The 27,885-nt window shown below is 48.2% G+C and overlaps 1 protein-coding gene across 2 annotated transcripts in view; it reads left to right on the plus strand.

Moving 5' to 3' along the window:
* The window catches only part of LOC139562771 (alpha-ketoglutarate-dependent dioxygenase FTO-like), a 173,808-nt gene extending 170,529 nt beyond the window's left edge, over nt 1–3,279 (plus strand). For both annotated transcript variants that reach the window (XM_071380784.1, XM_071380785.1), the window contains exons 9-10: nt 1,693–1,833; nt 2,471–3,279. In XM_071380784.1, coding sequence (XP_071236885.1) covers nt 1,693–1,833; nt 2,471–2,477 — 148 coding nt within the window. In that variant the 3' untranslated portion in view covers nt 2,478–3,279. The remainder of the gene's footprint in view (nt 1–1,692; nt 1,834–2,470) is intronic.
* Nucleotides 3,280–27,885: the final 24,606 nt, after the last annotated feature.

Consider the following 27,885-nt stretch of genomic DNA (forward strand, 5'->3'; position numbering starts at 1 on the left):
CAAACGGCACTGTGTTCCCATGGCCTTTGGTGTCGGTCCGCTGATGTAAGCAGAATGTATGCGTGTGATGCGTATCTCTATTCTCTGTGTGTCTGTGTCTCTTTTCATCCAGTTATATATTTATGCCTGTCGTGTCCGTCGTCCTCTCTCTGAAGTGGCGCTTCCTTTAATTCTGCCGCTAAATAAATCATGAGAACATTTAGACCCATGTGTTGTCGCGCAGCCCCAAGGTCAGCTGATCCTATTATTTATCAAGTCATATGCTACATAATGGTACTTAGAGCATGTTAACACATTCTATTATCAGGCCCCTGATCTGAGGCCTGGAAGATATATGTGGATGGTGTATGTTAATACCGTCCTCTTGGTGTAATGCACTACCTATCAGAGGGTTAGACCACAGCTGAATGGTACCACTTAGCTGAACAACTACTCCAGCATTAAGTGGCCCTTGGTTGAAATATAGAACGGCCGATTGAGGCAGGGACGGCCTGGACTGCCTGTTCCCTGGCCACATTAAGGACCTCCCCGTCACATCCATAACACACACCTGTTAGGGACCCTAGAGACTGTAGGGGGGTGGGGAGGCAGGGGAAGCAGGATGCCTGGGGTAGGGATGGGGGAGGGAGTCAGACACCAACCAGCTTCTTTTTCAGAAGGAGGAGGAGGAGGAGGAGGAGATCGTGAAGTAAGGAGTAACTCTGACACACACACACACACACACTGTGACCACAACCCCCCACCACCACTGTCCCCTCGCACCCATCCCCTCCTTCACTTCCAGGTCAGGGGTCAGCCTCATCTGTCACTATGGAAGACATATTTACATTGACAGTCCAGACTGCCACCAAGTCACCTGTGTGAATACAATACTGATTCCTACTGAGACGTCTCATACCGTGATGTTTCGGTATCCATTTTGATCCAACAGACTAGGTGGTGGAAACAGTACAAGTCATAATCCATGAATCATATAATGTAGAGTAGTGCAGAAACACCATGTAATTACACCAGAGGGTTGTTTCTCTATCTGTCTCTCTTGTTCTGACTGGATGAAAGGAGAGGGCTTTCCAGAGAAACCATCTGGCGGTGTGGAAATGACTGGAGCATTAATCACTGAGGATACTGTTGCTTTGTCATCATATTGACGGTTTAAACCACAACACACACAGATCACACACCCATGCAGGGCTGCATACAAAACATTCCTGACTCTCACCTCTCAAACAGATCACATACCTACCCCAGAGAGAGAGACACACACACACACACACACACACACACACACACACACACACACACACACACACACACACACACACACACACACACACAGCCTTACACCCTGCAGGGTCTAATAGGGACCGGTCTAATTGGAAGTCATAAAGAGAACAGGAGAGGAAACGCAAGCCTACTGCCTCCTGGTCAAACACACATTGGTCCTCCCAGCGTGTTTACAGAAAACACACAACACACACTCAATTACCTCCCGTTATTGTGTGATCTGCTCAAACTCACTATCAGTCAGATACAGATCTCATTTGCTTTGTTATACAGTGAACCACCACTGTTGATTTACATTGCTTCTGTGTAACAATGTGTAATGATGGTGGCGTCTGTATAGGAGGTGATTTATGTCCAGAGGAGTGTCTGACCTGTCCTGTTATTTCCTGTCCTTGTCTGTCCCTCCAGGTGCCATTCCAGCCTGGCCCAGACCCTGCCCCCAGAAGAGGCCCCCGTGGACCGGCCGTTTTGGGCTGACGACGACCCCAGCATGCCTCTGCCCTTTGACCTGGCTGACATCATCAACAGGGTGGAGTCACTCCTCTGGAGGTCGGTCACAGACACACATAAGCGGAAACAGCCACACAGATAGACACACATACACACACACACACACACACACACACACTTAAATAACTCACTTATATGAGTCTGCATACCTTCCTGTAGCTCCTTGATTGTCCTGTCACCATACAACAATACTTAACCATCTCCTTCATAGACCTACGTGGTGTTGCCACCACCCTCTTTTCTGTAACTGCTGGCTCTCTAGTCAGCAGTTCTCTTCCTTAGTCATAAATACAGTTGAATTATCCCATCCTGTTGGCATTTAAACTCAGCAGACATTACTCTGCAGTACGCTGGCCTTTTCAAAGCCACCATGGCTCTCTGCTTGGCTCATTAGATGTTTCCCAAATGGCACCCTATTCCCCATGTAGCGCGCTCCTTTTGACCCGATACCTATGGGCCCTGGTCCAGAGTAGCCCACTATAAGGGTAGTAGGGTGCCATTTGGAATGCAGACTTTCAGTCTGTGTGTTAATTACAGTGTGTGGCCGGGTCCCGGCCCTGCCTGCACTCTGACATCTCAATGACTTGTTGTCATACAGACGGAGTGAGTGACTGGATGGGCTGTGAATAGAGGGATGGAGGAATGACTGGGCTTGTGTTTTCTTTCCCCCTGTCAGGATGTGACGGATGGGACACAAAGAGAAGGAGAAAGAGAGAGAGAGTCACCCCGTCATCTGAACAGCCTCTATCATGAGGACAGACGACAGAGAAGGAGAACAGGACCTACCAACTCCTGATGGTGTCAACGTCCTCCAATGGGTGTACACTTCCCCACCCCAGTCCACCCTGAACCCCACCCAACCCTGTACCTCGCCCCACCCCGCCCAAACCAGTCTCATCTAGCTTTGCTTGGATGGACCCAACATGGCTGCAACATGAGGATGGAACCCTGAGTAGTGCTTTGCTAACATGCTATATTGATATTGGAACTAGTCTCACAATGGTAATGTGGACAACCTGCAGAATTAAAACTGAATGTGTAGGAATGTATTATTTCAATGAATGTTCTGTTTCTTTTCTACATTTAACCAGCTTTGTGAATGGATATGACAAATAGTCATACAGATGTAGGATCTTAATTTGACCAGTTTCTCACAGCAGGAAAATTATCCTGCAGCAACAGGAAATGTGAATTATTGGGTAGATTATAATTAATGGACATTTTTGTAGGGGTCGATACATTTTTACTTAGGGCAAATCAAGTCTGACATTTTCAAGTGGAAATGACAAACTTCAGAAATCCTTTTAAACCTTGAATACACTACAAGTTTGCATTTCCTGATCAAATTAAAATCCTATATCTGTAGTACATTTATACTTTCTGTTTCTAATTCAGTGTTGTTCTAATTACAGTGGGGAGAACAAGTATTTGATACACTGCCGATTTTGCAGGTTTTCCTACTTACAAAGCATGTAGAGGTCTGTAATTTTTATCATAGGTACACTTCAACTATGAGAGACGGAATCTAAAACAAAAATCCAGAAAATCACATTGTATGATTTTTAAGTAATTAATTTGCATTTTATTGCATGACATAAGTATTTGATACATCAGAAAAGCAGAACTTAATATTTGGTACAGAAACCTTTGTTTGCAATTACAGAGATCATACGTTTCCTGTAGTTCTTGACTAGGTTTGCACACACTGCAGCAGGGATTTTGGCCCACTCCTCCCTACAGATCTTCTCCAGATCCTTCAGGTTTCGGGGCTGTCGCTGGGCAATACGGACTTTCAGCTCCCTCCAAAGATTTTCTATTGGGTTCAGGTCTGGAGACTGGCTAGGCCACTCCAGGACCTTGAGATGCTTCTTACGGAGCCACTCCTTAGTTGCCATGGCTGTGTGCTTCGTGTCGTTGTCATGCTGGAAGACCCAGCCACGACCCATCTTCAATGCTCTTACTGAGGGAAGGAGGTTGTTGGCCAAGATCTCGCGATACATGGCCCCATCCATCCTCCCCTCAATACGGTGCAGTCGTCCTGTCCCCGTTGCAGAAAAGCATCCCCAAAGAATGATGTTTCCACCTCCATGCTTCACGGTTGGGATGGTGTTCTTGGGGTTGTACTCATACTTCTTCTTCCTCCAAACACGGCGAGTGGAGTTAGACCAAAAAGCTCTATTTTTGTCTCATCAGACCACATGACCTTCTCCCATTCCTCCTCTGGATCATCCAGATGGTCATTGGCAAACTTCAGACAGGCCTGGACATGCACTGGCTTAAGCAGGGGGACCTTGCGTGCGCTGCAGGATTTTAATCCATGACGGCGTAGTGTGTTACTAATGGTTTTCTTTGAGACTGTGGTCCCAGCTCTCTTCAGGTCATTGACCAGGTCCTGCCGTGTAGTTCTGGGCTGATCCCTCACCTTCCTCATGATCATTGATGCCCCACGAGGTGAAATCTTGCATGGAGCCCCAGACCGAGGGTGATTGACCGTCATCTTGAACTTCTTCCATTTTCTAATAATTGCGCCAACAGTTGTTTCCTTCTCACCAAGCTGCTTGCCTATTGTCCTGTAGCCCATCCCAGCCTTGTGCAGGTCTACAATTTTATCCCTGATGTCCTTACACAGCTCTCTGGTCTTGGCCATTGTGGAGAGGTTGGAATCTGTTTGATTGTGTGTGGACAGGTGTCTTTTATACAGGTAACGAGTTCAAACAGGTGCAGTTAATACAGGTAATGAGTGGAGAACAGGAGGGCTTCTTAAAGAAAAACTAACAGGTCTGTGAGAGCCGGAATTCTTACTGGTTGGTAGGTGATCAAATACTTATGTCATGCAATAAAATGCAAATTAATTATTTAAAAATCATACAATGTGATTTTCTGGATTTTTGTTTTAGATTCCGTCTCTCACAGTTGAAGTGTACCTATGATAAAAATTACAGACCTCTACATGCTTTGTAAGTAGGAAAACCTGCAAAATCGGCAGTGTATCAAATACTTGTTCTCCCCACTGTATACTGTTGTATCATAATGTCCATTCACTTCCTGTATTTCACAACTTTCTTGTTCAGAATCTCACAGGGCATGACTTTGTGTTAGTAAGATGTGACTGAAAGTGTGTGTGTGTGTGTGTGTGTGTGTGTGTGTGTGTGTGTGTGTGTGTGTGTGTGTGTGTGTGTGTGTGTGTGTGTGTGTGTGTGTGTGTGTGTGTGTGTGTGTGTGTGTGGTTGAATGTGTGTCACTGCAGTATTTACAGTATGTGATATTGTATATGTGTGAAGCAGTATGATAGGGATAGGGCCTGTAGCAGGGCTGGGAGATGTCTGTGCTAGAGAAGAAAGGACATGAGTCTAGTAGGCCTCTATGTTCTAGTAGGCAGGCCTCTGTCTGCAGGCCTGCCTCTAGTCTGCTCTGTAGGGCTGAAAGGCAGCCCTGACAGACAGCTACTGTAGGGCTGAAAGGCAGCCCAGGCAGACAGCTACTGTAGGACTGAAAGGCAGCCCTGACAGACAGCTACTGTGGGGCTGAAAGGCAGCCCAGGCAGACAGCTACTGTAGGACTGAAAGGCAGCCCAGACAGACAGCTACTGTAGGACTGAAAGGCAGCCCAGACAGACAGCTGCTGTAGTGCTGATAAGCAGCCCAGGCAGACAGCTACTGTAGGACTGAAAGTCAGCCCTGACAGACAGCTGCTGTAGTGCTGATAAGCAGCCCAGGCAGACAGCTACTGTAGGACTGAAAGGCAGCCCAGACAGACAGCTGCTGTAGTGCTGATAAGCAGCCCAGGCAGACAGCTACTGTAGGACTGAAAGGCAGCCCAGACAGACAGCTACTGTAGGACTGAAAGGCAGCCCAGGCAGACAGCTACTGTAGGACTGAAAGGCAGCCCAGACAGACAGCTACTGTAGGACTGAAAGGCAGCCCAGACAGACAGCTGCTGTAGTGCTGATAAGCAGCCCAGGCAGACAGCTACTGTAGGACTGAAAGTCAGCCCTGACAGACAGCTGCTGTAGTGCTGATAAGCAGCCCAGGCAGACAGCTACTGTAGGACTGAAAGTCAGCCCAGACAGACAGCTGCTGTAGTGCTGATAAGCAGCCCAGGCAGACAGCTACTGTAGGACTGAAAGGCAGCCCAGGCAGACAGTTTATGTAGGGCTGAAAGGCAGCCCAGGCAGACAGTTTATGTAGGGCTGAAAGGCAGCCCAGGCAGACAGCTACTGTAGGGCTGAATGGCAGCCCAGGCAGACAGCTGCTATAGGGCTGAAAGGCAGCCCAGGCAGACCGTTTATATAGGGCTGAAAGGCAGCCCAGGTAGACAGCTACTATAATGTGTGGCTGATTGAAGGATCCCCATCCCAACTGCCAATCTCTCTTCATAATTGCAGCTGTTCAATGGCTTTTAATTAGTCTTAAAGCGTGTAGAGCACCACTTTCCCTGTATCGCTGCAGGCCAGAAAGTCAGATCCACGGCTTCTGACAAAACCAGCCAAGAAAGAGAAGCTATGGGTGAAAATGGGATGGTTGTCAAAGCCAAGCAGAGCAGCCTTCTTTTTATTTCTTGGTAACACTTTATTTCAGGGATCATCAACTAGATTCAGCCGCGGGATGAAATACAAATCATTTTTAACTGCAAATTGACCCCAAGAAGCTCAAACAGATATAATATTTGACTAAAACGTAATAATTTCAACCTTGCTTATATTTGTACACGATTACTTGTCTCTCTATTATGCGTGGGAATACTTGGGAATTATAAAAAAGTTATTCTTATTTTATTTATTTTTTGCTTAGAAAACTTGGGTGCGAAATAAAAAAAATTTAAATGCCGGCCACCAGTTGGGCAGCCCTGCTTTATTTGAACTAGCCACCATAATGCCTTTATAACAATGTTGTAAACATGTCATAACGCTTCATAGCTTGTGTCATTGTCATAACTGAAGCTTTATGGCATGTGTTGACAAGCTATGACTCGACAAGCTATGACTCAGGACATTTTTATGAAGGTTATGAAGAGATCATGGTGTTTAGTTCAAATGAAGTGTTACCAATTTATTTATATATCTATATCAACAGGAAGTAGAACTGATATATAGTGTTAAAAATGCACTTCTAAAAATAAAAAAAATGTACTTCTGCAAATGTTTCCAATTTCAAATGTTAACGGTTGCCAAAATGTTGTTCTCTTGCTTAATCTTTTTGTATGTTGACATAGTTGAACAACTATGTGCTCTCTGTTTCACAGCTCAGCTTGTCTGTCTGAAGCTTTAGGAAGGCAGTAAATAAACCAAGACAGTGTTTTATGACCCTCTGCTCTCTGTGTGGTGCTCTCTGTTGTGTCCAAGGCTCCTGCATCATGTTCATCATCACACTGTATCCCACTTTGGCCTCGCTGTGTGTCTGTGCGTGCATGTGTCCGTGTGTGTATTTGTGTGTGTATGGGTGTGTGCCTGTGCTTTTGTGTGTGCATGCACATTTACACATGTACACATTTCATTTACCAGGCTGTGTGAGTAGGCTATCTAAGTGTGTTTTACCTTTTCCTGGAGTGTATTTGAGCAATGAATTGAGACTCATTTGTCAGGTGAGTGTGAGTTACAGTTCTCTGGCCTGCATGCCCTGTCACCACCTGGCCTCTCTCTCTCCCTGCCAGATAGATGGGATGCCCTGGCAGCCATCTGTACAAAGTCCTGTTATTTACTGGCCTCTCTAGCCTATTTCACTGGCAAACAAATTAGCCCAAGTGTGTCTGCAGCACAACTAACCCCTGGGTTTCAGGCCACTCTGTCCATCGACTTACTCTGCCAGGCCATCCCAGCCCTAGCCATGTCTCTGTAAGGCAGATAGACGGGCCATTCTGTCTGTCCTACTCTAGCTTGCTCTCTCTACTATGATGTACTGTACGTGACTGTATATTAGACATTAAACGAGAAGAGTATTTCTTCTGTGTATTTATTTCATTTAGTCATGAACACAGTCAATTAAAGTTCATATTTTGAAGGGTAGTTATAATTGGAACTGGGTGTGTCTATAGCTAAATGTAAGGGCTGCTGTTTCACACTACCGGTGTGTAGAAATTACTTTTTAACTGAATAATTACTAATAAAATAATAATACACCCCTATGCAGGTTTATAGGCCTCTCCTGCCAGGAAGGGCCTGCTGGGTTTACACAGTCAGTTGAAGCCACAAGCCCAGCCAAACTGAGGAAAGTCTACTGTAGCTAAGTTACAACCATGGAGACCTGCCTCACTGTTATACCCGGCTCTACCCAACTACCTAAGGCCATGCACACTCTCAACCCTTAACCCTGGCCTAGATACAGCTAGCTCCATGTAATATAGTATTGAGGTAACTACCCATGTATAGTGATACCCACCACCTCAGTGGGATTTAACAATGACTCTATGTAGAAGAACAAAAGACTAACATAATCATCCTCTCTATCTCTCTCTCTCACCCCCTCCCTCCCTCCCTGATCCAAGAGTTAACCGGCTGAGTTAGTTGAGCAAACATAGGCGACTGATTGATTGATGTACGTGGAGTTAGATGATGATGAAGTATGGCCATTGTTCTGTGTGTTTTTCCCTGTCCAACAGCCCCATAGGTCAGCCATGTTAACTACTTCCTGTAGTGGCTGAGTGACTGAGTGATGGATGGGCCTAGCTGGGTATATACTGTCCCCCTGCCTGGCCGGGCCCCGGGGCTGCTGGGAAAAGGTCCCAGTTGAAGAGACAATTACATTGTGCTAGAGGGGTATGCATTGTTCTGGCCAGGTCAGCAGGCAACAGACCAACCCAGCCTCAATTAAGCCAACAATAGGTGGCAGGGAAGACAAAATAACCAGGTGTGTGTTGTGGAAGGTATCGGTTTGGGGTCATATCCCTTTCACGTGTGTGTGTGGCCAGGGATTGGGTGAAAGGGGTGTTTGGAAGTGAGTGTTTGTGTGTGCGTGCTGGTTGGTGGCCCTAGGCAGTAGTAATAGTAGGAGCAGTCAGCGGTAGATGGTATCACTACTCAGAGGTCTCTGTCAGCAGTGGGCTGGCCCATTATCATTTATCAATGACAGAGACCAGCACCGAACGACACAACATTGACTTATTGAGCTATTCTAACTAATTGATGACATATTGTAAAATGTCATGTTTTATTTGTACCAAAATCATGGCCTTAAAAATTGCAGTGGTAAATTTGTTATGCTAAATTGCAGTGATTTCCAATGCAATAAATGATCTCTCTTCACCAGTATGTTCATGTACAAAACAGCTCATGCTTTGTTTTCATCTCCATCAATCCTAATTCCTCATGGAGAAGATATTTCAACATCTTCACTGACTTTTGTTTGTTCTTCATCGTCTGCCTTATCCATTCACTCTCTCATTCCCCTTCTCCTCTCCTCTCCTGACTTGACTGATGAGTGGGTTATAGTCTGTGACAATAGCTCCCCAGAGCAGCCCTCCATGCTCCCATGCTAGGCCCAGAAGCATTAGACTACTGAGGCAGGTAGAGAAACAGGCCTCGAGCCTCCACATGATCAGCACATAATACAGGTCCTGTTTCTCTCCTAACGGAATGAGAGGGCCAGTCAAAACCATAAGCTCTGTCTACCAGCTCATTAGCAGATAGGCCCCCTGTACGTACACACACACACGTCTCTCTTCCACCCCCAGCAGTGTTACCAGCCTTGCAAGGCCCAACAGGGTCAGATGGGTTGCTGAATTCCAAAGCCTCTTTTCAAAGTAAAACAAACCATCCCCTAGACATCACATCGTCTGTGTGTGGGTCTGTATGGCTTCTAACAGTTTCACAAGCACTCAGTTCAGTAAGTATTAGGATGAATGTGGTAGCACTGTTTGTGGGAGTCTAAGTTAAGCGTTGTTGATCGCAAGAGCTTATTAGCTTTAATGAGTTCCAGAGGGTAAGGTGTGTGTGGGGGGGGGCAGATCAAACAGTAGCATATATGATGTTTGTAGGACACTGCTGTGGCCTGGCTCTGGTCACCAGCCTGTCTGTCCTACAGGGCCCATCTCTCTCTCTCTCTCCAGCCTTGATCTTCACTAGTGGCTCTGAAGTCCTCTGACCCACTTTTTCCTCAACTCCCTGGCTGGGTCTTCAGTGGACATGTCCAGTCCTGGACCAGCCCTTAGCTCCAGAGGCCTGCTGCTCCAAAACATTACCATTTCCATCACTCTGGTCACCACTATTAGTTTTCAGCTTGACAAGCTTTTCCTCTTGGCTCTGCCTGTCTGAGGGCCAGGGAGACCTCCACTACTTCCCTCTCCTCTCTCATTCAGATTCACAGCTTATTTTTGAGCCCGGTTCCCCTGAGTTGGTTTGTAGCATTTGTGCTTATTTATGTCTCACTTCCTTAGCGGCGTTAACCTAGTTAGCGGTGTTAGTCTAGTTAGCGGTGTTAGCTTAGTTAGCGGTGTTAGCCTAGTTAGTAGTGTTAGCCTAGTTAGCACTCTGCCATCCATATTAGTGGGATTAGAATGGCTCTATTTACTTATACCAAGATAGCACAGCAATGAGAAGCCAGGCGTAATTGAGTCATCATCTACACTGAACAAAAATATAAACGCAACATGTAAAGTTTTGGTCTCATGTTTCTTGAGCTGAAATTAAAAATCACTGACATTTTCCATACGCACAAAAAGCTTATTTCTCTCAAATTTTGTGCACAAATTTGTTTACATCCCTGTTAGTGAGCATTTCTCATTTGCCAAGATAATCAGTATGATCATTACACAGGTGCACCTTGTGCTGGGGACAACACACACACACCCTTCTTCAAGGTTGGAGCAGATGAGGTGAGCGTCTCTCCTTATGAAATAAGAAATAAGCTTTTTGTGTGGATTTTTAATTTCAGCTTAAGAAACATGAGACCAAAACTTTACATGTTGCGTTTATATTTTTGTTCAGTGTAGATGATGACTCAATTACGCCTGGCTTCTCATTGCTGTGCTATCTTGGTATAAGTAAATAGAGCCATTCTAATCCCACTAATATGGATGGCAGAGTGCTAACTAGGCTAACACTACTAACTAGGCTAACACCGCTAACTAAGCTAACACCGCTAACTAGGTTAACGCCGCTAAGGAAGTGAGACATAAATAAGCACAAATGCTACAAACCAACTCAGGGGAACCGGGCTCAAAAATAAGCTGTGAATCTGAATGAGAGGCCACTTTCAAATGTGCGGTTTTGTCACACACACAATGCCACGGATGTCTCAAGTTTTGAGGGAGCGTGCAATTGGCATGCTGACTGCAGGAATGTCCACCAGAGCTGTTGCCAGATAATTAAATGTTAATTTCTCTACCCTAAGCCACCTCCAACGTCGTTTTAGAGAATTTGTCAGTACATCCAACAGGCCTCACAACCACAGACCACATGTAACCACGCCAGCCCAAGACCTCCATATCTGGCTTCTTCACCTGCGGGATCATCTGATAGGGGGTATTTGTGTCTGTAATAAAGGAGGAAGAGGCCATATTAGATGAGATGTATACTGAACAAAAATATAAACGCAATATGCAACAACATTCAAAGTTTTTAGTTGCAGTTCATATAAGAAAATACGTCAATTGAAATAAATTCATTAGGCCCTAATCTATGGATTTCACATGACTGGGCAGGGGTGCAGCCATGGGTGGGCCTGACGGGCTGGCCAGAGAGAGAGAGAAAACAGCCTTAGCCAAGCAATTCTCATCCTCTTTTTAGATGAGAAAAAAGAAGCTAAAAGCGTTGTGAGTTTCCCCAGAGAGGGCGGACCTGACGTGGCGGTTTAAAACGTAATCAGCCGGGTGGAATTAGCCCAGACAAGTCACTCTCTCTGCCGCTGCACCTCTCTTCTCTCTCACGGTCATCATGTTTAATGCATCTCCTGGACAGCGAACACAACGCGATGAAGGCTCCGGGTATTAGGCCAGCATGAAGATGTTTTGATAGGTGGCCCAGAGAGGGGGAGGAGAGGAGAGAGAGAGGGAGGAGAGGAGGGGAGATGGTGTGATGTATTCATAAGGAGAGACGCTCACCTTATCTGCTCCAACCTTGAAGAAGGGTGTGTGTGTGTGTGTGTGTGTGTTTGTGTGTGTGTGTGTGTGTGTGTGTGTGTGTGTGTGTGTGTGTGTGTGTGTGTGTGTGTGTGTGTGTGTGTGTGTGTGTGTGTGTGTGTGTGTGTGTGTGTGTGTGTGTGTGTGTGTGTGTGTGTGTGTGTGTGTGTGTGTGTGTGTGTGTGTGTGTGTGTGTGTGTGCGTGCGTGCGTGCGTGCGTGCGTGCGTGCGTGCGTGCGTGCGTGCGTGTGATAACACAGACGCGCACAAAAACACACACACACACCTTTCACACACACCTCTATGGCGACAACAACGGTGTCGCTTTTCGCTCTTGCTTTGATTGACAGGTCCTCAAATGAGTAGCTGTGGGCTCTGGCCTTTCAAATAACTGGGCCGTCAAATTACATCCAGAGGGCTGGCCGTCCTCCTCCGTCGGCAGGGAGGTCTATTTATTTATCTGTTTATTTGCTTGGTTTAAATATTTGGTGGGGAAAATATTGAATTTTTGTCCCCCGGTCAGAGTGGCTCATATTTAGTTAATAAAGAACGGAGGAGGTTGTTTGCTCTGGAAAGTGCAGGATAGGAGACTTTATTTAAGGAAGTCCTTGGAGAGGATGAGGGGATGACCTTTCTCTCAGCCAGGCGATGCTGTGTACTCTGACTGCACTGAGCTTAGCCTAGTGCTGCTGCTCTCTCTCTCTACCTATTTCTATCTCTCTCTACCTATCTCTATCTCTCTCTACCTATCTCTATCTTTCCCTACCTATCTCTCTCTCTACCCCGCTCCCTCGCCCCAACTCGCTCAACCTCTTCTTCTGGCTCTTGTCCCATCCTTGTTGATTTTGCTCTCTTTCTCTGTCGAATATCGCTCCATCTCTCTCTCTCTCTCTCTCTCTCTCTCTCTCTCTCTCTCTCTCTCTCTCTCTCTCTCTCTCTCTCTCTCTCTCTCTCTCTCTCTCAGTCTCTCTCTCCTTTTCTCTCTCTCGTGTCCGTCTCTCTCTCTCTCCCTCTCTCCCTCTCCCTCTCTCTCTCTTTCTTCCTCTCTCCACACCCTCTCCATCTCTCTTTGTCTCTCTCCTTTTCTCTCTCTCCGTGTCCGTTTCTCTTCCTCTCTCTTTCTTCCTCTCTCCACCTCTCCTGCATCTATCTCTTTCTGCTGTGTCCTGCTCTATTTGACTGGAGACTGAGGAGTCTCTCTCTGGATTCTCCAAGCTGCATCCAGGTTAAACTCTTAATTGCCTTCCAGTGGGTGGTTTAAGGCCTGGGCTCACTGAGGCTCAGTCCCTGTGCTGGGCAGTAGGGGGTTGTGTGTGTATGTGAGTGAGTGAGTGAGTGTGTGTGTGCATGTGTGTTTGTGTCGTCCCATATTGGATTACTACACAGAGCTGTTTAATGATAAAGCTCATTAATATAGATGATGGAGATGACCTCTGACTGCAGCAAAGCTTAGCACTGTTGGAGAAACACAATAATCCTCCTGGAAACACACACACAATGATCCTCCTGGAGAAACACAATGATCCTCCTGGAAACACACACACAATGATCCTCCTTGAGACACACACACAGTGATCCTCCTGGAGAGACACACAATGATCCTCCTGGAGAAACACAATGATCCTCCTGGAAACACACACACAATGATCCTCCTGGAAACACACACACAATGATCCTCCTGGAGAGACACACACGATGATCCTCCTTGAGACACACACACAGTGATCCTCCTGGAGAGACACACACTGATCCTCCTGAATACACACAATGATCCTCCTGGAGACACACAATGATCCTCCTGGAAACACACACACAATGATACTCCTGGATACACACAATGATCCTCCTGGAGACACACACACAATGATCCTCCTGAATACACACAATGATCCTCCTGGAAACACACACACAATGATCCTCCTGGAAACACACAATGATCCTCCTGGATACACACAATGATCCTCCTGGAGACACACACTCAATGATCCTCCTGGAGAAACACACAATTATCCTCCTGGAGACACACATTCAATGATCCTCCTGGAAACACACAATGATCCTCCTGGAGACACACACACAATGATCCTCCTGGAGAGACACACAATGTTCCTCCTGGAGACACACACACAATGATCCTCCTGGAGACACACTCCATCACGCTCCTTATTGGTCAAATAGCCCTTACACAGCCTGGAGGTGTATTGGGTCATTGTCCTGTCAAAAAACAAATGATAGTCCCACTAAGCTCAAACCAGATGGGATGTCGTATCACTGCAGAATGATGTGGTATCCATGCTGGTTAAATGTACCTTAAATCACTGACAGTGTCACCAGCAAAGCACCCCCACACCATCACATCTCCTCCTCCATGCTTCACGGTGGGAACCACACATGCAGAGATCATCCGTTCACCTACTCTGCGTCTCACAAAGACACGGCAGTTGAACCAAAAATCTCAAATTTGGACTCATCAGACCGAAGGACAGATCTCCACCGGTCTAATGTCCATTGAGCGTGTCTCTTGGCCCAAACCAGTCTCTTCTTCTTATTGGTGTCCTTTAGTAGTGGTTTCTTTGCAGCAATTTGACCATGGAGGCCTGATTCATGCAGTCTCCTCTAAACAGTTGATGTTGAGATGTGTCTGTTACTTGAACTCTGTGAAGCATTTATATAGGGCTGTAATCTGAGGCTGGTAACTCTAATGAACTTATCCTCTGCAGCAGAGGTAACTCTGGGTCTTCCTTTCCTGTGGCAGTCCTCATGAGAGCCAGTTTCATCATAGCACTTCATGGTTTTTGCGACTGCACTGGAAGAAACTTTCAAAGTTCTTGAAATGTTCCAGATTGACTTAAAGTAACTGTAACTCTTTGCTTATTTGAGCTGTTCTTGCCATAATATGGACTTGGTCTTTTACCAAATAGGGCTATCTTCTGTATACCACCCCTACCTTGTCACAACACAACTGATTGGCTCAAATGCATTAAGAAGTAAAGAAATTCCACAAATTAACTTTTAATAATGCACACCTGTTAATTGAAATGTATTCCAGGTGACTACCTCGTGAAGCTGGTTGAGAGAATACTAAGAGTGTGCAAAGCTGTCATCAAAGCAAAGGGTGGCTACTTTGAAGAATCTCAACTATAACATTTGTTTAACACTTTTTTGGTCACTACATGATTCCATATTTGTTATTTCATAGTTTTGATGTCTTCACTATTATTCTACAATGTAGAAAATAGTAAAAAATAACAACCCCTTGAATGAGTAGGTGTGTCCAAACTTTTGACTAGTACTGTATGTCTTTCTCTGTCTGTCTTTTACTTAGGTTTCTCTCTTTCTTTCTCTCTATCTCTCTCTTTCTCTCTTTCTCTTTCTCTCTCCCTCTTTCTATCTCTCTCTTTCTCTCCCCCTATGTTTCTCTCTCTCTTTCTCTCTCTCACTCTCTCTCTTTCTCTACCCACATTTCACCTCTCTCTGTGCCTCCTACCTTCATGTATCACTCTGTATCTACTACTAATATGTATCTGTTTACTCTGTCTGCTCTCCTGGCCCCTCAGTGATGTAATGCTGTAAATCATCAGTAGTGATATGAGATGGGACAGTATATCTTGTTGATATGTGGACCCTACTCTTCCTGGAAGTCCTATGTCCTGGATGATGTATCAGGCACAGTAACGACACACAGTTACAAAGCGTCTCCCCCTTTCACTCACAGCTAGAGACTGTTGAAGTATAGAGAGGTGTGGTGTGTCAGTCCACAGGGGGGCTGTCCACAGTACAGGACCCAACCCTGTTACCAGCACACGACCGCCACGGCACGCTCCCGATCAAACCTCCCTCCAACAACAGCCCCATAAGCCCCTGATAATGCTTTTCTGCCACTAAAATAGAACCGCTAACTCGCCTGCACCGCTAATCAATGGGATCAATCCTGCAATGCCTCCACTTATAAATCTGTTGTCAGCGACTGCTGGCTCGTGTGTCGCTGCCTCCCCCCGCACTCCCCCATGAAGTCAAAACAAAAGACAGGGGCCATGTAGCCAACAGTCATGTTAGCCTTCTATCCAGTCACTACTCCACTGAGCCACACAGCCCACTAGTGGTTAAACAACCCAGTCATTTCATAACCCCATATTACAGAGTTAATGCCCCTGTCTCAGTGCTCCACCCCTGTCATTGATTCCTGTTTAAAAGGCTTTGGTTAGTCAATACCACCTCCTCCTCCCCATCTGTTTCTGTTTACTAATAAATAAAGTGGAGAGCATTGACAGGGCCAAGCAGCCTCGCCGGCCTGTTAAAGCATGTATGATAATGAGCACTGGGCCGGTGGAGGTGTGTGTGTGTGTGTGTGTGTGTGTGTGTGTGTGTGTGTGTGTGTGTGTGTGTGTGTGTGTGTGTGTGTGTGTGTGTGTGTGTGTGTGTGTGTGTGTGTGTGTGTGTGTGTGTGTGTGTGTGTGTGTGTGTGTGTGTGTGTGTGTGTGTGTGTGTACAGACTGGAGTAGGTGGATAGGGAGGGAAGGGGGAACACTAAAGTCTATAATGCATTGCACTCTAATCATGTTAATTGCCTGGTAGTCCAGTTGTTGTTTAACATCACTCATCAGACGAGAGGCGCTTTTACTTTGGCTGCATGGATTTTCTCCGTATTTTTTTTTGTGGGCTGTTTTTTTCTGTGTAGGTCAGCTGTAAAGGTTGTGTCTGGTCATTTGTCAGCAGGCATGCAACCACACACACACACACGCACGCACGCACACACGCACGCACGCACGCGCACGCGCACACACACACACACACACACACACACACACACACACACACACACACACACACACACACACACACACACACACACACACACACACACACACACACACACACACACACACACACACACACACACACACACACACACACACACACACACACACACACACACACACACACACACACACACACACACACACACACACACACACACACACAGACACACACTAGGAGCAGCACAGACTCCATACTCTGTCATTCTGATCCATTATGGATCATACTGATGGGCTCGTTTGGTATGGCCTCCTTGATGCATTTATTTTAAAAGCCTCTCAATCTTTTTTCTCCCCCCTCCATTCCAGTTTAGCAGTATCTACATAGGCCAAAATGAATGTTCATATTAATATTGATGATGCATGTGAAGGAAGAAAAATCAATGTCTGTGAAGAAAATAAAAAAATGTCTGTCTTGAAATAACAATGCCACCTAACCCACACCACACCACACCACAGGCCGCACGCACGCACGCACACGCACACACACACACACACACACACACACACACACACACACACACACACACACACACACACACACACACACACACACACACACACACACAATTGACTTCCTGTGGGACAAGATTCCGCTGATGTACAGCACTTGCCTCGCCCCACACCCCCAGACAAACACAGGAGTGCTGTGTCATCTCTGACCTCTGACACTGGAAACAGCCCTGACCCCAGAGAGTAGGAGAGCAGGGACTCTGGGACCCAGGTGAGATAACAGTCAGATGTTCAGTGTGATCAGGAAGTGTAGCCTCTGGCCGTAGGGGCTGACCCTTGCTCCTATTCTGATTGGTGTAGGTCAGTATGTGTTTATCCTACCCTTGCTGTTTTGTTTTGGCCCACCTCTATGCCTCCCATACGGAGTCTGTGGAGGTCAAATATAATGTGGAGGTTTAAGTCAAGGTGTGTGTTAAGCATACTAAGACTCTATAGGCTCATGGTTGTTTGCCCCACCCTTGGTCCCCATGTATGCTGGGCTCTCACAGTGGACACATCCTACAACTACCCCCTGCCAGCCCTACCAGAGAGGTCTGACTGAGATACCTTCCTCAACCCAGGGAGGGACCAGTCCTCTGTTGTTTTATTAGCCCCAGTCTCCTGGTAGTTGTGTGAGGGTTGTGAAAACAGAACAGCAGCATGGTAGCTTCCTTCCTCTCCTCTGTCTCCCTCCCTAATAGGCCTTTTACTCACGTCCGGATCACACTGTCCTAAGAGTGTAGCACAGCCCTGTCTGCTCAAAGGCAAACAGTGGGATACACACACACACACACATGAAATGCCTCGGCATGGGGTGGCCTCCCTATCCTTGAAGTCTCCTCAAACACAGAGGATTATTATATTACACCCTGTTTGCTGTGTGTGTGTGTGTGTGTGTGTGTGTGTGTGTGTGTGTGTGTGTGTGTGTGTGTGTGTGTGCGTGCGTGCGTGCGTGCGTGCGTGCGTGCGTGCGTGCGTGCGTGCGTGCGTGCCTGCCTGCCTGCCTGCCTGCCTGCCTGCCTGCCTGCCTGCCTGCGTGCGTGCGTGTGTATCCTCTTGTGTGTCCAACATTTTTCAAGTATTTGTTTCAAACTTTTCATGTCCACACAACTTAACTTGTCATAATTTACCATCACTGAAAATCAGATGCCATCTGGACTTTGAGATTTTGAAATATTATTGGCCATAACATGTGATTGACTGTATTATTCTTCAGAGAACAGGGAAAGTGCTTAAGACTGGGATCGACTTTAATCATCTTCATTCCTTCCTCACAGAGAAGATGGGCAGCTCTCACTCTCCTCTCTTCTTCTTTCCCTACTCCTCCTCTTCTTCCTCTGTCTAGGGAATCATTACTGCTTTGGTAAATATTTCATATCCCTCAATAGCTCAGCAGCGCACTGCCACCTGCCTGCCTCCCCTCCCCTCTTCTCCTCTCTTCTCTCCTCTTCTTCCACTGGGAGAGGGGGTGGGAGAGGGAGAGGGAGAGGGAGAGGGGGGTGGGAGATGGGGGTGGGAGAGGGAGAGGGAGGTGGGAGAGGGAGAGGGAGAGGGGGGTGGGAGAGGGAGAGGGGGGTGGGAGAGGGGGTGGGAGGGGAGGGTGGGAGAGGGAGAGGGGGGTGGGAGAGGGGGGTGAGAGAGGGGGATGGGAGAGGGGGATGAGAGAGGGGAGTGGGAGAGGGAGAGGGGTGGGAGAGGGAGAGGGGGTGGGAGAGGGGGTTGAGAGAGGGGGGTTGGAGAGGGAGAGGGGGTGGGAGAGGGGGTGGGAGAGGGAGAGGGGGGTGGGAGAGGGAGAGGGGGGTGGGAGAGGGAGAGGGAGAGGGGGATGGGAGAGGGAGAGGGGGTGGGAGAGGGAGAGGGAGAGGGAGATGGAGAGGGAGAGGGGGGTGGGAGAGGGGGGTCGGAGAGGGAGAGGAGGGTGGGAGAGGGAGAGGGAGAGGGGGGTGGGAGAGGGGGGTGAGAGAGGGGGAGAGGGGGGTGGGAGAGGGGGTTGAGAGAGGGGGGTGGGAGAGGCGGTTGAGAGAGGGGGGTGGGAGAGGGAGAGGGGGGTGGGAGAGGGGGTGGGAGAGGGAGAGGGGGGTGGGAGAGGGGGTGGGAGAGGGAGAGGGGGGTGGGAGAGGGGGTGGGAGAGGGAGGGGGGTGGGAGAGGGGGGTGGGAGAGAGAGAGGGGGGTGGGAGAGGGGGGTTGGAGAGGGAGAGGGGGGTGAGAGAGGGGGGTGAGAGAGGGGGGTGGGAGAGGGGGATGGGAGAGGGGGGTGAGAGGGAGACAGAGAGTGAAGAGTGAATACTAACCTTCTCCTTCCTCCCTGCTCTGACCTTGAGGAGGCCTGAGAGAGCTGCACCCTCTCTTTCTCTCCCTCTCCTTCCTCTCTCCCTCCTTTTCTCTCCTTCTATGTTTCCCAGCCCCACCAGTTTACACCTGCAGTGTCCTCCCTCTCCATCCCTCTCTCTGTCTCCCTCCCTCCCTTCCTGTCTTTTGGTCTTGAAAGGGACTCAAAGAGATAAAGTTGGGGGATGAAATATTCAGTGTAGATTTAAGCACTTTAAGTTGTTTCAGAGTGGTTACCTTGCTGGCACTGAGCTTAGACTTCAGAAATAAATGGTCAATGGCCAGCTCTGTGTGTGTGTGTGTGTGTGTGTGTGTGTGTGTGTGTGTGTGTGTGTGTGTGTGTGTGTGTGTGTGTGTGTGTGTGTGTGTGTGTGTGTGTGTGTGTGTGTGTGTGTGTGTGTGTGTGTGTGTGTGTGTGTGTGTGTGTGTGTGTGTGTATCCTCTTGTGTGTCCAACATTTTTCAGAATAAAAGCTCACCTGTACTGTCTACATGGCTGGAAAACAATAATTGAACTTAACATTTTAGTAGCAGGGGATAAACAAGGGCCTGATATGTTTTACCTCACATTATTCTAACATTATTGTCTTATATATCTCTCCCTCCAATTCCCCAGAAGTTAAAACATATTTCTTGTTTCTGTTATTGAGGAAAAGACTTGAATGTTTCCTTTGACTCAGTGAATGTTTCTACTCATGTTCTCACATTAGCTTTTCAGCACTGGACATTTCTCCAGACACTACTCTGTACCAGGAAACCAAATGAGTCCGTAACAAATGTTCTGGCTTCTGTCTGAACTCTGCGAGCGAGAGAGAGAGAGAGCGAGGGAGAGAGAGAGAGAGAGAGAGCAAGTGGAGCAGCCTGCCAGCAATGGTAGTGTGTTTGCATTCCCAGAGACCCCCTGGGACAATGACCTCTGAGCTTCCGGACGGACCGCCGCCAGTTCCTCTCTTCCAACAAAAAAAAGAGACGAGAAAAGTATAACATGAAAGAAGAGAAAGGAAAAAATAACATGCAGACATAGAATTGTTCCCATTATGATTAGCTATAGAAATACATTTTCTCCCTGCATTGAGATTGGGATAAGAATGATAGGAATAAGGCTTTAGTAGGAATAGGAATTGAAGAAGTCCTGATTCATTTGTATGAGTGTAGATATGGTCTAGGCCTATGTTAGCGTAGCAGGCTAATCTGCAGGTGACAGAGGGATCCCTGAGGATGATAGAGTTGACCAAGGAGAGAATTTAGCCACCTCTGGTGAGGGGAATTCCCACGGGGTCACGGCCAATCTGTGCCTTGGGGATGGGGTATTGGAGGTTTGGGACGGGGCTGTGGAGGTTGGGGACGGGGCTGTGGAGGTTGGGGATGAGGTTGTTGAGGGTGCTAACACCCCTGAGCCATAGAGGGTGTAAATCAGAGGAGGTAGTGGTAGTGGCAAAGGCTGCAGGCAACCAAGTCTGCTGATATTGAGGTACTAAGGGGCTGCAGGCCTGCGGATACTAAGGCCTGGATAATGGGCCTGTTTCAGATGGAGGAAGACAACAGCAGAGGTGATCTTTCTCCTGAGGCCTCTGGAGATTACTGCTACAAGAAGACAGCACTGAGGGTTTCACTCACTCACTCACCTGGGGAACTCTTCTGGTTGGCCAGCCTTTTGGTCTCTGGAGTCCTTCACACGTTAGACTGTTCACATGTATCGTACATGTGTATGTACATGTATAATTCTATGACACCATTAGTTTTGTGTTGGCAGTTGGTCAGTACACACACACATAAAGCAGTATGTGTTACCTCTGTTTGCAGCAGATAGTCCCAGGGCTTGTTAAATGTCAGACTACCAAACCATACACACACAAGATGTTCCCTCACTTATTGATGGGATACCTTGAATTAGAGGCACAAACAACCAGCACCAGAACAACAACCCTCCATATATCACATACTGTGTGTGTGTGTGTGTGTGTGTGTGTGTGTGTGTGTGTGTGTGTGTGTGTGTGTGTGTGTGTGTGTGTGTGTGTGTGTGTGTGTGTGTGTGTGTGTGTGTGTGTGTGTGTGTGTGTGTGTGTGTGTGTGTGTGTGTGTGTGTGTGTGTGTGTGTGTGTTTTTGTGTGTTTGTGTGTGCACGCAGAGAGAAAAAGAAGACAGCCAAAACACATTTTTCTTTCTCTGGCCTGTCTCTCTGTCGTTAGCTCCTGCCTGGTCTTGCTATTATCCTGGGCATTATCAGTGTAGATGCCTCTTCTGATCAGCAGCTTGATAAGGAAGAAATAAATGGAATGGTTGGCCACTGGACAAAGGTCAACTGTTGTTTCTCTGCTGTTTCCTTGTGTTGTCGTTGTTGTTGTTGTTTGAGGGGAAGTAGAGCCGCTGCAGGAGAGAGGCAGGAGGAGAATAGGGTCTGCATTTAATGAAATTATTGATTTCAATTTCACGGATTTCTTTCTCCTTTCTTTCTGCCCTGATTCGTCTGGAAGTTTCCCCGGCTCCATCCATCCAGGTTATAAATTAGTAACGGTTTCTGTTGTGTTGGGAGTTTTTGGACATGTGGCTGAGCTATCTTGGAAATGCTGTTTTTAAATGTGTTAAAAGCTGCTGTGGTAAGATGGATGCTGTGTCTCTATGTGTGTTTTCTGAGTGGCTTAGTGTACACCTGTCCCTGACAGAGATGGAGCTGGAGAATAGGCTGAGACAGGAGTGAGACAAACTCACACAAACAGGGTTATGGGGGTTCAATGGGGATACTGAGTGAACTCTCCCCTGGGGGGTCAGAAAACAGCTGATGGCGGAGGCTGTGTGCACACTGTGTTCCAAAAAAGCTCATCTATATGATCCAGAATGGATCAGAATGACAGAGTATGAAGTATGTGTGTGTTTGTGTGTGTGTGTTTGTGTGTGTGTGATCGTGCACTTACATGCTTGTCTGTCTGCTTATGTATCTTTGTGTATATCCCAAGGAGGTCCCATGCCAGCAGAAGAGACCGAACAACATTCCCTACATCAACAACCCAACCTCATGGAGAAATAATAAGAAGGCACCTTATCACCAGGCCAGGACAGGGCTAGGGGCAGGACACAGGGACAGGAAGGCACCCTACCACCAGGCCAGGACAGGGTTAGGGGGCGGGACACAGGGACAGGAAGGCACCCTACCACCAGGCCAGGACAGGGCTAGGGGCAGGACACAGGGACAGGAAGGCACCCTACCACCAGGCCAGGACAGGACTAGGGGGCGGGACACAGGGACAGGAAGGCACCCTACCACCAGGCCAGGACAGGGCTAGGGGGCGGGACACAGGGACAGGAAGGCACCCTACCACCAGGCCATGACAGGGCTAGGGGGCGGGACACAGGGACAGGAAGGCACCCTACCACCAGGCCAGGACAGGGCTAGGGGGCGGGACACAGGGACAGGAAGGCACCCTCCTACCACCAGGCCAGGACAGGGCTAGGGGGCGGGACACAGGGACAGGAAGACACCCTACCACCAGGCCAGGACAGGGCTAGGGTGCGAGACACAGGGACAGGAAGACACCCTACCACCAGGCCAGGACAGGGCTAGGGGGCGGGACACAGGGACAGGAAGGCACCCTACCACCAGGCCAGGACAGGGCTAGGGGGTGGGACACAGGGACTGGAAGGCACCCTACCACCACGCCAGGACAGGGCTAGGGGGCGGGACACAGGGACAGGAAGGCACCCTACCACCAGGCCAGGACAGGGCTAGGGGGCGGGACACAGGGACAGGAAGGCACCCTACCACCAGGCCAGGACAGGGCTAGGGGGCGGGACACAGGTACAGGAAGACACCCTACCACCAGGCCAGGACAGGGCTAGGGGGCGGGACACAGGGACCGGAAGGCAACATTCCACCAGGCCAGGACAGGGCTAGGGGGCGGGACACAGGGACAGGAAGGCACCCTACCACCAGACCAGGACAGGGCTAGGGGGCGGGACACAGGGACAGGAAGGCACCTTACCACCAGGCCAGGACAGGGCTAGGGGGCGGGACACAGGGACAGGAAGGCAACATTCCACCAGGCCAGGACAGGGCTAGGGGGCGGGACACAGGGACAGGAAGGCAACATTCCACCAGGCCAGGACAGGGCTAGGGGGCGGGACACAGGGACAGGAAGGCAACATTCCACCAGGCCAGGACAGGGCTAGGGGGCGGGACACAGGGACAGGAAGGCACCTTATCACCAGACCAGGACAGGGCTAGGGGGCGGGACACAGGGACAGGAAGACACCCTACCACCAGGCCAGGACAGTGCTAGGGGGCGGGACACAAGGTCCAGAAGCATCCCGGCCTGGCTAACGAGCGCTCAGGGATCCACCATTCTGGACGGGCACATCCGATACAGCCGATGATGTCTAAAGGTTAAACAGTTAAAAGGTCCGGCTGCTATATGGAGATGTGAAACGCCTCTTCTACTGAACATGATACCCTGGGAAGCACAATAACAAGCCTGTGGACTTAGGTCTGTCTCTAATTGCACCCTGTTCCCATTATAGTGCACTGCTTTAGACCAGGGTCCATAGGGCACTACAAAGGGAATAGGGTGCCATTTGGGTTGCACACTTAATTTTTCTCCTGTTCGCTCTCTGATGAGTGAACAGCAGGCAGGGCTGGATGGGGCTGGGGGAGAATTGATGCTGAGTAGCACTAGTTTTAATAGGGCTGTCACAGTCATATTGTTTATGCCGTGTTCCAGATTAATCCATTCTTCTTTTATGACCCTCTGCAGCCATAGTAAATTGTGACGGACGGGCAGGCGATTGAGAGAGAGAGAGAGAGAGAGAGAGAGAGAGAGAGAGAGGCCGGTCCACCACTGAGTTGCGCCTCAGGGAACGGTGCCACACATGGGCAGAAAATAAATCACTTCCCAAGATTTAACACCAGCCTGAGCAATACCTGGGCCCTTTGTAAATAAAGCTCTAGATGTTTTTACACTCCCTTTCTCTCGCTTTCTTTCTATGCCTCTAGGGCTGCTATTGAATCTCAAAAGGAACGAGAGAGAAAGGGAGCGAGAGAAGAAGGGAAGGAGGGAGAGGATGTCTGTGTTGGAGCTGGTGCTGGATCTGTGTGGTGTTGAGTCCCGGGGTGCTTGTGGGTGTTCAGACTGAGATCTGTCAGACTGGCTGAACACAGGGTTACTGTATTAGAGCAGAGCAGAGCACAGGCAGGATCAGGGGTAGAAGGAGCAGCAGGGGGTAGCAGCTGCAGCAGGAGGGTGGCCCATGATACCCCACCTTGCCCAACCCTGCCTGCCTCCTATCCAGCCTGGATCCTTCTGCATGGGAACCTCCAGGCTGGGAGAGGGGCAAGAGGAGAGAGAGACAGGGGTTTAAAGAAAGAGAGGGGGAGATAGAAGGAGGGTGAGAGAGGTAAGAGAGAGAGGGGAGAGAGAGGGATAGGGAGGGATAGGGGGAAGAGAGAGTGATGGGAGAGGGGGAAAAGAGAGCATGGAGAGAAATGAGAGGGAGGGAAAGAGAGAGGGGCCGGAACAACTTGTTCATCCTGCCTCCCGCAGCTGGCAGCATGAGACAGCCAAAGGGAATAGAGAATGTGCGTTCTCTGTCAGGCCTTCATGACTTATACATGACGAGCTATGTGAAAATGCTTCCTGTGTACTGTGCATCACTCTTTTTCTCTCATTTTCTCCCCCTCTCTTTTTCCCCTTTCCCTCCCTCTCCATCACTTTTGAAGAGCTCAAAGTTTGCTTTTCTTTTCATTTACAAAGTATTCCCTGGATTTTAAATGTTAATCAATGGTAGCCCCGGTTGGTGATGCTGAGTCTGGTTGCCTCTAAGTCCCTTTCCAGACAGACAGACAGACAGACAGACAGACAGACAGACAGACAGACAGACAGACAGACAGACAGACAGACAGACAGACAGACAGACAGACAGACAGACAGACAGACAGACAGACAGACAGACAGACAGACAGACAGACAGACAGACAGACAGACAGACAGACAACCTTCTCTGGATCAGATCTCCAGTGAAAAGTCTCCTGTCAAAAACACTATACCACTTTTCTGAAATCAGTATTAGACAAATAACAGTATATCTTCCTGCTGTAAGGTCCTTCAGCCTCAGAAAGTGTATCACCGATGCCTCTTTATATTGCTACCTGGTCTGAGATCAGTATTATCCGAGAAACAATATATTCTCCTTGCTGTAAGGGCCTTCAGTCTCATCTTCAATGGCTCTTTATTTTTTTACGGTGACAACTTCTATCCTCCTCTACATAAATCCAACTGAACACAGCACCCTCCTCCTAATTCACTCTTAACTCCATCGTTTAACCCATCCATTATTCATTTCTTAAACAATGCTAGAGGGCACAAATCAGGGCTACCCTCACTGCTGCCCTCGCCCGTATATCTGGACTGGTACAGCTAGGGCTTAATACATTATTCAAGAGATGCCAGGATGCTCTTCTCTTCCTGTCTGGTATAGTATATAATCCATTCTTACATTCTCTAGCTAGCTGGGATAATGTTCTCTCTCTCTCTCTCTCTCTCTCTCTCTCTCTCTCTCTCTCTCTCTCTCTCTCTCTCTCTCTCTCTCTCTCTCTCTCTCTCTCCTTTTCTCTCTTTCCCTTTCTCTCTCTCTCTTTCTTTCTCTCTTTCCCTTTCTCTCTCTCTTTCTTTCTCTCTTTCCCTTTCTCTCTCTCTCTCTTTCCCTTTCTCTCTCTCTCTTTATTTTCAGACTCACAGTAGAGTATCCCATGGAGAGGAGAGTGTCTCTCTCTCTTTTCTTTTCAGACCCACAGTAGAGTATCCCATGGAGAGGAGAGTGTCTCTCTCTCTCTTTCTTTTCAGACCCACAGTAGAGTATCCCATGGAGAGGAGAGTGTCTCTCTCTCTCTTTCTTTTCAGACCCACAGTAGAGTATCCCATGGAGAGGAGAGTGTCTCTCTCTCTCTTTCTTTTCAGACCCACAGTAGAGTATCCCATGGAGAGGAGAGTGTCTCTCTCTCTCTTTCTTTTCAGACCCACAGTAGAGTATCCCATGGAGAGGAGAGTGTCTCTCTCTTTCTTTTCAGACCCACAGTAGAGTATCCCATGGAGAGGAGAGTGTCTCTCTCTCTCTTTCTTTTCAGACCCACAGTAGAGTATCCCATGGAGAGGAGAGTGTCTCTCTCTTTCTTTTCAGACCCACAGTAGAGTATCCCATGGAGAGGAGAGTGTCTTTCTCTTTCTTTTCAGACCCACAGTAGAGTATCCCATGGAGAGGAGAGTGTCTCTCTCTTTCTTTTCAGACCCACAGTAGAGTATCCCATGGAGAGGAGAGTGTCTCTCTCTCTCTTTCTTTTCAGACCCACAGTAGAGTATCCCATGGAGAGGAGAGTGTCTCTCTCTCTGTTGTAATGTGAACAGACAGTAGAGTATCCCATGGAGAGGAGAGTGTCTCTCTCTCTGTTGTAATGTGAACAGACAGTAGAGTATCCCATGGAGAGGAGAGTGTCTCTCTCTCTGTTGTAATGTGAACAGACAGTAGAGTATCCCATGGAGAGGAGAGTGTCTCTCTCTCTGTTGTAATGTGAACAGACAGTAGAGTATCCCATGGAGAGGAGAGTGTCTCTCTCTCTGTTGTAATGTGAACAGACAGTAGAGTATCCCATGGAGAGGAGAGTGTCTCTCTCTCTGTTGTAATGTGAACAGACAGTAGAGTATCCCATGGAGAGGAGAGTGTCTCTCTCTCTGTTGTAATGTGAACAGACAGTAGAGTATCCCATGGAGAGGAGAGTGTATCTCTCTCTGTTGTAATGTGAACAGACAGTAGAGTATCCCATGGAGAGGAGAGTGTCTCTCTCTGTTGTAATGTGAACAGACAGTAGAGTATCCCATGGAGAGGAGAGTGTCTCTCTCTCTGTTGTAATGTGAACAGACAGTGGAGTGGAGAACAGATCCAAACACATGTGGCTGACTGTGTCTGCTCTCCTCTGACTCTCTCCCCCTGACAGAGCAGCGCTGTAGCCATTAAAGTTTGAGCAGGCCGGGGATAGAGGAGGACGGGAAAGCAGGGCCAGCCCTAGGCATGATGTGCTTCATATGCTTCCTACGTGTCCCAGAAAGCATGGCACAGGAGGACAAGTCGTGAAGAGGAGGAGTGTGGAGCGTGTTTGCGTTCAAGCAGAGTGGCAGTGTTTCTGTTTCTCTCCAGACCTGGGACAAAGGGTTAGAATAATTCACATCCATTAATTCTATCTCTTTCTCTCTCTTTCTCTCTCTCTCTCTCTCTCTCTCTCTCTCTCTCTCTCTCTCTCTCTCTCTCTCTCTCTCTCTCTCTCTCTCTCTCTCTCTCTCTCTCTCTCTCTCTCTCTCTCTCGCTCTCTCTCTCTCTCTCTCTCTCTCTCTCTCTCTCTCTCTCTCTCTCTCTCTCTCTCTCTCTC

The sequence above is a fragment of the Salvelinus alpinus genome, chromosome 33, assembly GCF_045679555.1.
Source record: "Salvelinus alpinus chromosome 33, SLU_Salpinus.1, whole genome shotgun sequence".
NCBI lineage: Eukaryota > Metazoa > Chordata > Actinopteri > Salmoniformes > Salmonidae > Salvelinus > Salvelinus alpinus.